Here is a 10,679-nt window from a genome sequence, read left to right on the forward strand (position 1 = left end):
GCCAAGGAAAGGTAAGAGTAAGTAGAGCTTCGGCGCCGGCTTCCCCCACCGCCCCCTCCCCCCAGGCGCGCGAGGCAGAGGGGGAAAGGGTGTCTGTCTGTCGGTCCCCAGGAGAGGTTTAATCTGGACCCTCCGGTTTACAAACTAGAAGCCTGGCCTAACCCCGACAGAGATGTTCAGATTTCCTCTAAACACCCGGCGGGGAGGGATTTGTCTAAAGCGGGCAAGATCATTCGGGAAGTTAGCGGCCGTATTCTCTGGTTGTCGGTGGGCAAAAAGTGGGGGGAAAAATGGCAAGCTTTGGGCCTGGATCCCCTGCAAAGTAGGCACATCACACCAAGCGTGATGGTTCCGCCTGAACACCGAGGAGAGCGAGATCATTCGGAGACGGGTTTGGGGCCCTGGCAGAAGTTGGGGATTTCTGGTTCGTTGTGCTTCTAACCAGGCTTTTCCTCGGCCTTACCTGCAGGCCAAGGTATTGATGAAGGGTCAGACTGAAGTTGGAACTTCTCTAGCGTGGCCTAGATAGAGAAGGCCTAGATAGATAGAGAAGGGCCTAAGCAAGAAATCCCCTAGCCTGGATATGAGAGTTGAAAGCCAGCCCTTCACCCTGCACGGGAAGGAGTTAGTGGGGAAGGTAGGAGAGGAAGTTGTGGGCTCTGGAAGAATGGACAAACATTTGCCCACTCTTCTGCCCCACTGAACCCAGAAGTATCTTGTATCCTAGCTTGCTGTGCCCTTGACCTCTCTTTTCTCCAGCCCTGCTCTCTTAGGTGGGTAGATCAATAAATCAGGAAAGAGCTGAGATGGGTTGTAAGTCCTCAGGGAAATCAGCACTTCCTGAACTAGCCCCGAGTTGGCTCTGGTGACTGCCTGCCCTGTAGCCCTTCCGAACTCCAAATCTCCACTGGGGAACCGAGGAGAATTCTATTATGAGAACCAAATCTAGCTGTGGGTAACTGCGAACAGGACACTTGGGTTTTATAGAACCGAGTGTCTTCAGTCTAGAGTTGGAATGATGGGGGTGCAAGTTTGGGATAGAAGCAGATGGAGAGGATGCTGCAAATTGGAGACTTTGAGCTTGGAGTGTCCAATTAACAGTAAGGCCACACACTGCTTCAAACCCTGTAGATTTCCTCCTAAGAAAAGCCTTTGGGAAGAAGGGGGGGTAGTTTACCTGGGATTTCAAATACCCATACCTGGGATATTATCTACACCAGGGTCTGTTAGCAATGACAGTACAGGAGATGGGCTCTCTGTGCTGGATCCCCTCCACCCAGACAGGCATGAGTCCAGACTTCAGAAGAATTTAATTCTCTGACCAGGCCCCAGGTGAGAGATGCAGTTTTTGTTAACATAGGAGTGTATAATAAGCTCTTCCTCTCCTTCTCTCTTCTCCCAGGGGCTATCATGCCCTAGCTTCCTGTCCCTCGACTGAAGAATTTACTATGCCACCAGAGAAAGAGGGTCCTCATCCTTAAAGCCTGTTAGGTCTACTTAAGACAACATTTCTCTGGGCCTACTTTATGAAGTGTGAATGAAAGGGCCCTTAAGCACCTCTAGAGCCTCTCTCTGATTAGAGGGTTGCTTCAGGCAGAGAAGAGTGTGAAGAAGAAAAAAAGCAAAGAGAGATGAAATTTCGTGTGGATCTCTCAGCCTGGAATCTGGGGTCTCTTATCATCCTGTCCCCACTTCTACTCAGCAAATCAAGCGAGGTCAAAGAACCTAGAGTGATCAGAAAATCAGAACATTGACCCTTCCTCCAGGCCTACCCTTCAACTTAGTTCTTTATTCATTTGCTTCTGCTCCTAAAAGGAGGGCAGGAAATGCAGAGGGCATGGAAGGTGATCCTGAGATTGAGAGCAGGGACTGGGGTGCAGGTCATAATATAAGGACAGCAACAAGAGGGAAATGGGGTGGGGTGGAGGGCATTCTGTTTAATCTGTAAGAAAGCAGACTCAACTGGGCTGAGAAAAGGAAAAGGTTGGGAATCGAAAACACTGGAAAGCAACGCAGCAGTTCTGTCTTTCTAGCTGGGTAACGAAGTGTGGGTCTGAGCGAGGTTGCCTGAGCGGCCTGGATGTCTCCTTTCTCCGCTGACCTCGCTGCTTTGCTCCTGCACCTGCAGGGAGAGCAGCGAGAACTCCAGTTCCAACAGCCACAACCCGCTGGCTTCCTCGCTCAACGGCAGCGGCAAGTCGGTGTTAGGCAGCTCAGAGGACGAGAAGACACCGTCGGGGACTCCAGACCACTCGTCATCCAGCCCTGCGCTATTGCTTAGCCCGCCGCCACCGGGGCTGCCCTCCCTGCACAGCCTGGGCCACCCTCCCGGCCCCAGCGCGGTGCCGGTTCCCGTGCCCGTTCCCGGCGGAGGCAGCGCCGATCCGCTGCAGCACCACCACGGCCTGCAGGACTCCATCCTCAACCCCATGGCGGCCAACCTCGTGGACCTGGGTTCCTAGAATTCTGCTCCACTGGCTCATCAGCCAGGCTTGGCTCCGGGGACCTAAGAGAGGTGATGCTGGGAGGGCGCCCCAGGCCAGCGGCCCCACCAGGTACTGAAAGACCCGCTCTCCGGGGGCAGGCAGAAAGATGGGGCGGCCTGGCAAAGGGGTCAGTTGTGCATCAGGGTCCTTTCTAGGGATTTATTCCCGACAAAGTTGCTTTTCAGATCCTTTGAGGGCCAGGGACCCCCCGTCTTGAACATGGCAAGGGAATAAATTATACACCATTCTCATTTTCCTCCTGCCTTCTTATCTTTTTTCCCTTCCTGCTTTCCCCTTCCCTTACTTTCTCCTTTCCTCTTTTCATTTTCTTTCTTCCTTCTTTTTCTCTTTTCTTTCCTTTTCTTGTTCTTTTCTTTCCTTTTGCTGTTCCCTTCTAGATATATCTAGATCTGTGGCTTTTTTTTTTCTTTTCTCTTTCCCCCTTCTTCTCCCCCCTCTCTCTTTCTCTCCCCCCTCTCTCTGCCCTTCTCTCCTCCCTTCCTTCCTCCTTCCCTCTCTTCTAATGCCCACTGCTTGAATCCTAGACCTGTCTCTCTCTCTATTCCTTTTATTTGTCCCTTCCCAACCCTCACTTTCCAGGAATGGGGGAGAGAGAAGAGGCCCTGAGCCTTGAACCTAGGCCATCTCCAAAGGCTCTCCCTCCGGGCTCCCCCGCCTGGTCTGTGTGAGCTGAGGCGACAACTTTTCCACTTGGTATCTTAAGGGACCCAGAAAGGAGAGTCCCAAAAGCCCCTGAAGGACACATGCTGTGATCGCTTTCTCCGGTTCTCCTCCCCACTCCTTTCCTCTCTTTCCCCCACCCTGCCCCAGCTCTGGGGCTCCACGGGGGACAGGGTGACTCTCTCCTCTTCCTCGTGGCTGCGGTGCTCTGCTGAGCGCGCCTCCCGAGCTGCAGACTTGCCGTTTCCCTTATACCCTCATGTGAATGTTCTTCGAGAGATATTTCTGCTTTTATTTTATAATAAAATTAGAAACCATAAATATATATGTATATATGCCACGAAGCCTTCGGGCCTGGTGTGAAGCGGCGCCTCATTTGCCCTGGGGTGGGGTATTCCCGAGACCTCTTCCCACAACCTTTGGAAAGGTGAAGGGAGGGAAACAAATTTCCCTCAAAGACCTCAATCCCTGGTCCCGGGGAAACTTCCTGCGGAAGCAAGGAGGGGGCGACCTACTTCCCCGAGTGCAGAGCCCCGCGGGACTCTGTTTCCCTCCGGGATCCTGCACAATGACTGTGCGAGCAGCGCCACTTCGCGCGTTTGCGAGCGCGGAGGCTGGGAAGCAAAGCGGGCCGTGGGGATTCTCCGTCCCGTCCCGCAGACTCCTAGAGCCGCCCAGTCTCCCTGGAGCAGCCGCCTCGGGAGGTCGTTGGGACCCACCCTGTGCCGGGGTCTATTTGGCTTGGAGGTTAAGCTGGAGAGAGGAGCAGAGGCTGCGGCGCACGTTGTAGATGGGACCCCCCTCCCCGACCGGTGCCCGCCGCGTCTCGCTTAGGAGGGTCAGGCCGAAGGGGCGTCAGGGTCACAGTGCTGCAGGTGCTTGCTTGCTTCTCTGGCTGTAAATTAATCCACAGCATCGCCTCCCCTGTGGGCCCTCTTAACCCAGGCTTCCAAGCCGGTCCAGCCAGATCGGAGGCCGGACTTCAAGGAGGAAGTTGAGGCTTTTCCGGTGTCAGTTCACAATAGCTGTCACTTGTGGATGTGTCCCTTCTTGGTGGCCAGGACCTTGAAGACCCGGCCTGATGAGCCCCAACTGTGGGCTGGAGGGGGCGGGCGGTGAGGGTGTTTGTTGGGCTTAGTCTTTTGGGACCTCCTGGGGACTTAGCGCTTTAGGGCAAAATAGCGCTTTCCTGATAAATTGTGAAAAATCTGACCGAGCTGGGAGCGTGGTCTAGTGGCAGAGTGCGTGCCTACCATCACGAAGCCCTGGGTTTGAGTCCTCTGTACCACGTACACAGAAAAAGCTGGAATTGGTGCTGTGGCTCAAGTAGTAGAGCACTAACCTTGAAAAAGCCCAAGGACAGTGCTCAGGCCCTGAGTTCAAGCCATAGGACTGGCAGAAAAGAAAGAAAGAAAGAAAGAAAGAAAGAAAGAAAGAAAGAAAGAAAGAAAGAAAGAAAGAAAGAAAGAAAGAAAGAAAGAAAGAAAGAAAGAAAGAGAGAGAGAAAGAAAGAGAAAGAAAGAAAGAAAGAGAAAGAGAAAGAAAGAAAAGAAAAGAAAGAAAGGAAGGAAGAAAGAAAAGAAAAGAAAGAAAGGAAGCAAGGAAAGAAAGAAAAAGATCAGACACTCCTCCCTCCTTGGACTTACTCTCAAGGATTTCATCCTGCAAAAACCCAGGCAGCTGGTGACCGCTGTGGGGTGGGAGGTTAAACATCTGAGCAGACCTAGAATTGAGCTTGCTGCAAACTGAGACGCTTCACTGAAGCTGGGGTCCTCCTTCTGGGTCTGCACACAGTGCCCTTCAACTTAAGCCCCCCAAGAAAAATTCTAACCTGGCAGCTCCCACGCCTCTCCTAGAGGTTATGCTTTCAGAAGACAGCTCAAATATGCCCCAGAAAAACGAGTCTATACTTGTAGGGCCTGAACAGCTCAGCTCTGGCTGATTGGAAGAGTGAAGAAGAGCCATTACTGCCTGGAAGGTCTGCAGACCCAAGCGTCATAAGAGGACAACACATCAGCTCAGTGTGCTTGGTGACACCCCTGGCTGTGACAGAGCCTGCTCTTTCCCATACATACTCCTGAGGATACCTACACAAGAAATGAGGTTGTGTATCCGTTGTCATGTGGACACAAGCATACACATTTAATATGAATTCGATTTCTGATTATTGAGATCCTGTATGTTCCCCAAGTAGCCACTTAGAAAACAGACTTGCACACACGTTCACACCTGCAGTCCTAGAAATAGTCTCAAAAGCATGCACAGAACCTCAATCCTTCGTCGTGCATGTTCTCAGGCACTTCTTCTCCATGGATTTATGTGCACAATGGAACCTTTCAGAGCATTTTTAAATTTTTTTTTGCTCCTGAGGCATGAACTCAGGGCCTGGTGCTGTCCCTGAACTTTTCCACTCAAGACTGATAGTCTTCCAGTTTTTCTGGGGGTTAATTGGAGATTAGAGTCTCGCACTTCCCTGCAGGGGGTTGGCTTCAAACCACCATCCTCAGATCTCGGGTACAACTATGATTACAGAGATGAGCCAGCACCTGGCTAGGGCATACATCTTGACAAATGTATACAGCAGCCTCCCCCTCCACCCCACCCCCTGAAAATCGACAGCTAGTTACTGGTGCCTGTCTCTGCCCAGTGGCCTGAAAAATCAGAGCCCAGATTTGAGCCAAGCCTGGGGGTGGGGATGCTGGGAAGGCCTCCACATCTAGCTGCCTGGTCCCAGGAAAAGAATGATTCTCAACCTGAAGAGCTGACTGATTCATGATCCCAGCAAGGTACTCCCTCTCCACCAAGGTGCCGGTATACCTCAGTGCCTGTCCAGGTAGGGTCACCAGAATTTGCCAAGAAGTGCCAGTAGGGTACGGGATACCACTTTCAAGACTTTATTTTGATAAGGGGAATCAGGTGCCCTCTACTCCCCCCTCCCCCAGAAACTTGTGACAACTTCTCTCTTTCCCTTTTCCCTGGACAGTAACCTGGGAAATATTTATTTAAATGGGGCTGGGGAAACTATGCAGACAGTCTGAAAAATCCAACCAGCTCCTCTACCACTGAATAAACCTATACAAGCTAGTTTGAGCTGCTGCTCCAACCAGAGCAGCCAACCAGACATAATATTTGCACTGACCATGGTAGGTAGATGGAGGCCCTTCTGTCAGCATCCAGGATTCTCAAAGGCCTGTCACCTCTTGTCTACCTCCTCTCACTCCACCCCACTCTGCTCAGGGAAGCCATGAAGCCAGAGGTCTGCTTTTGGCATAAAGTGTAGAAGGCATAGAATTGCATAGCCCTTCTTATACTCTTTTTTTTTCCAGTCCTGGGGCTTGAACTCAGGGCCTAGGCACTGTCCCTGAGCTTTCTCAAGGCTCTACCACTTCAGCCACAGCACCACTTCTGGCTTTTTCAATGAATACAGTACCAAGGAATGAACCCAGGGCTTCATGCAAGCTTGGCAAGCATTCTACCCCTAGGCCACACTTCTGGTCCACCCTTTACATATTCTTTTTTTTTTTTTTTTTTTTTTGCCAGTCCTGGGCTTGAGCTCAGAGCCTGAGCACTGTCCTTGGACTTTCTCAAGGCTAGAGCTCTACCCCTGGAGCCTCAGCACCACTGCGGGCTTTTTTCTATGTATGTGGTACCGAGGAATCGAACCCGGGTCTTCATGCATGCTAGGCAAACACTTTAACCACTAGGCCAAACTCCCGGCCCTCCTTCACATATTCTTAACCAGGTTCCATGCCCGCGCTGCCCTCTAGGGTGAAATGCAGACAGTCTGAATATCTGGGCCAGAGAAAGGAAATATGTTCTCTCTTCAGGTATAAAAGTACAGAGGGCAGTGGGGAGCTGCTGCCACTCAAAATGCTCCCAGGCAGTCTCTTTGCCCCCCAATGTATCCCTCCACACCCCATCCACCCCCAGGCCTTAGCAAAGATTTAGGTCTGGACCCTCTGATCCTAGAAGTGCTTCTCAAGGGAATGCTACACATTCTGAGGGATCTGATGGTGGTGGGAACCACAAAGGAAGGTTAAAACAGAGCCAGGCAGATCTAGGAGAAAACACTAAGCTACCCAAAAGCTGCCACGAAGAAGAGACATCAGTATCAGCATGCAGAGGAATGTGATGAGAAAGGCGAGGAAGGATGGAGAGGGGGTTGGATTCACCTCGGAGCCCCTTCCCATTTCCGTGTTCCAACCCTAGCACCAAGACTTCGGGCTCTTGCACACAGCGTGATGCTGGAGAGTGATCAGGCCTCCAGGACTCCTATAGGAGTAGTAGATGTCCTGAAAGATGTGGGAAAGCGGCTGGGTGTGTACCCCCTGAGGCTGGGTACCTCCTGAGGGACTGTGGGACTATCTCTGGAGCCTCCAAAGTTCCTGCCTGGGGAATCTAGGCTACTGGACAGAACCAGGGAAGTCAGGATCCCCTCTCCCCCTCAGTGAGCCTGGGCACCCCACTTGCCCCGGGCTGCAGAAAGATCAGCCTCTCCCCTTAAGCAGCCTTTCTACCTGGCCCAATGACTCCGCATTTCTGGAGCATGGTTGGCCTGCCCACAGGGTGAGCCCTTAGGGGAGAAGGTCTGGTTGTGTAGACTGGCAGGACTGGGGGTGGAGACAAAGCCTAGACCTGGCCACCTCACACAGTCTTCTCCAGCCCTTCTGGTGTTTTGACTGTATGGCTCGAAGTTGGAAATGGTTTCTCTGGGGTGGCAGAGTGGAATGAAGTGGGAAGGTAAGAAGGGTGAGTCAACACACCCAGGGCTGGGACTGAGGAGCTGCTCTCAGCCTTCAGCAGCCTTTGGTGCAGGCAAGAAACAAGCAAGCGATTGGGACATGCTGCAGAAAGCCATCCACAGCACAGCTCTCTCTCTGGTATTTCTCCTGGCATGGAAGACTCTACTTTTGCCTGACTAGGGCACCCAGGCTAGACAGATGGCACCTGTATTCTAGGGATCCCCTGGGGTGGGAGAACTCCTGGTCCTCAGAACAACCAGTCATTGCTACTGGGTTGTTCTTTTGTTTGTTTGTTTGTTTGTTTTTGTTTTGTTTTGGTGGTGGTGGTGGTGGTGATGCTGGGATTTGAAGCTGGGGCTCTGACCTTACTAGGCATTCTTCCATTTGAGCCATCAATCTTTTCCACTGCTGCCACCACTAACTACCTTCACCCCACCCCCCCCCCCGCCCCAGTAAATGCTACTGGTCAGGCACTTCCCCACCTGATATATTTTTAATTCTCTCAGCAGCCAAACAAAGGCTTTATAGGCTGTAGGTTGGACAGTTAGCCACAGCCGTAGAGATCACAGAGCAGCCTACAGAGGTGGTACATACATTGAACTTGGTGCCTGAGATTTTGCAAGACCAAGTTCTTTTCCTGGATGTCCACTGCCTGACGTGCAGGCGAGGGGCAGGGAGGAGGCTGGGTGAAGGAGGGGCAGATTGGATCAGTGACTGCTCCTGGCTTCAGGTAGCATCAAGCAAGTTCTCTAGTGGCTGGCAAGAAAACAGATCTCAGCAGAGCAAAAGCCATGAGCAACATAGGCCAGGCTGGCTGCACCTGAGCAGCAGTGGGACTTGAGCAGCAGTGGCATCCGGTAGAACAAAGCAGCAGTTTGAATACCCAGCTACATCAGTGGCCCCTAAGTTGTACCAGGGCTGTTGGACTGGTGCTGGTTAGTCTACAGGAAAGATAAAACCTCGGGACCTAAGGTCAGCCTGCTGCTCTCCTCCTCACCTCCATGTTGCTTTCTCCACTTCCATCATGTTTTTGGAGGTGAGGGTATTAGGCTGATTCAGGAATCTTGGGGGCTGAAATACCCATCCTCTTGAACCAATCACTTCGTTGTCCGTCAGAGACACAGCTCTCCTTTGAGGGGTAGTGTATTAAAGCATAATTCCTGTCCCGGCATGGTGGGACAGGACTATACTGCCAACTCTTATACAGCTGAGACAAGAGAGTGGCAAGTTCAAAACCAGCCTGAGCTACATAGCAAGACCTTGTCTCAAAAAAAAAAAAAAAGCCAGTGATGTAGCCCCATGGTAGAGCACTTACCTTGCAAGCACAAGACTCTATATCCCATCCTCAGCCCTGAAAGGGGGTGGCATTGCTCTTTTTACAAAGTTTACCATTAGGATGCCAGGAAGGAGCCTATATCTGCTTTCTAAAGACCAGAATCATCCAGCCCACCTCTGTCTCTCCTCCTCCCTTCTCACATACTTAGGCATTTATCTCCTTTTCCACTAGCATAACTATCAATGGAACAAGCTCCCCAGCTCCACCTAAGTAAACCTGTCAGTGTCAAGGTATAGTATGTGATACTCTTGTCCTGAGAGACACAGTCATCCAAGCCCCTGGAAAGTCACCCCGAGACCCACGAAGTGATGAAGGGAGGTGCCTGGAGACTGAAACCAAGTACAAAGGAAACAAACCAAGAAGTGTGTCCTTCCTTCCAAAGGCAAGGGTGAGCAGTTGGGGATAGGGAGGTCCAGGGACAGCACAAGACTCAGTGGAGTGGAGAGGCCAGAGAATATTAGAAAAACAGAGTAAGAGAAGCTGAATAGTTTCTAGGGGCAAAGTACTGCAAGTAGCTCCTATCCCTGTATATGGTACAATAATTTGCAGAGTGTCAATGGTTTCATGAACTGCCTGCCATTTAATATTTGATATTGTACAGTGTAGGTATCTGTCCCCCATCTGACAGGAGAGGGAACGTAGCTTGGGGCACTGCTACCTGTGGCTTTCCTGAAATAAGAGGTAGCTGGTGAAGCCTCTCTCCTTTATACCCTATTGCTTCAGTGATTTGCTGAATTTTGAGGAAATAACAGATCCAAGACCAGCCTAAAGAATGAAGATCATTCCCTTGGGGCTGGTGAAAGAGATGACAGTCTCCTTGCGGTCTAGAAAATACTACAGCACTTCAAATCACTGCCCTCGAAATCAGAACCTGTCTTTTTTTTTTTCTTTTATTTCCTTGGTTATGGGGCTTGAACTCTGGGCCTGGGCATTGTCCCTGAGCTCTTCAGCTCAAAGCTATCAACATACCCCTTGAGCCACAGTGCCACTTCCAAACCTGTCCTTGAAATAACTAAATAGAATGTCCAGAGGAGAAGCTTAGGGTAGTGGGTAGGAAGGAGAAACTAGAGCTTTTTTCTTTCATTAAGCTCAGGATGTGCCCATGAAGGCTCTCAGCAAATGAGTGGGGACCAGATATTTCCATAGAAGGTAAATAAAAATGTTGTGGATAGTGCCTAAAGGATTGTGGCTTTTCTAACAGGACTAGATGGGAAAAGATTCAAGACTTTTGTTTACTCTGAAATACTAGATCCTGCTATTAGTCTGGAGCCTTAGGCATGGAAGTCAAGCCTCAATTCATCAGTTATTCCCTGTTCTTTCAAAGAGTAGATAAGATGATCACTCCAAGGCGAACAATACTAAACAGGAAGAACGAGGAGGAGGGTCAGAGACAAGCTGGAATAAAAACAAGGTTCTGAGAAAGGGTAAAGGAGG

The 10,679-nt window shown here is 50.8% G+C and overlaps 1 protein-coding gene across 1 annotated transcript in view; it reads left to right on the forward strand.

Annotated features, from left to right (window-relative positions):
* Six2 (SIX homeobox 2) overlaps positions 1-3,438 on the forward strand; it is a 3,987-nt gene extending 549 nt beyond the window's left edge. The window contains exons 1-2 of the mRNA XM_090336158.1: positions 1-11; positions 2,129-3,438. The exon at positions 1-11 is cut by the window's left edge and continues 549 nt beyond it. Coding sequence (XP_090192284.1) covers positions 1-11; positions 2,129-2,462 — 345 coding nt within the window. The 3' untranslated portion in view covers positions 2,463-3,438. The remainder of the gene's footprint in view (positions 12-2,128) is intronic.
* Positions 3,439-10,679: the final 7,241 nt, after the last annotated feature.

The sequence above is a fragment of the Megascapheus bottae genome, chromosome 7 (assembly GCF_031878675.1).
Source record: "Megascapheus bottae isolate mThoBot1 chromosome 7, mThoBot2.hap1, whole genome shotgun sequence".
NCBI classification, from domain to species: domain Eukaryota; kingdom Metazoa; phylum Chordata; class Mammalia; order Rodentia; family Geomyidae; genus Megascapheus; species Megascapheus bottae.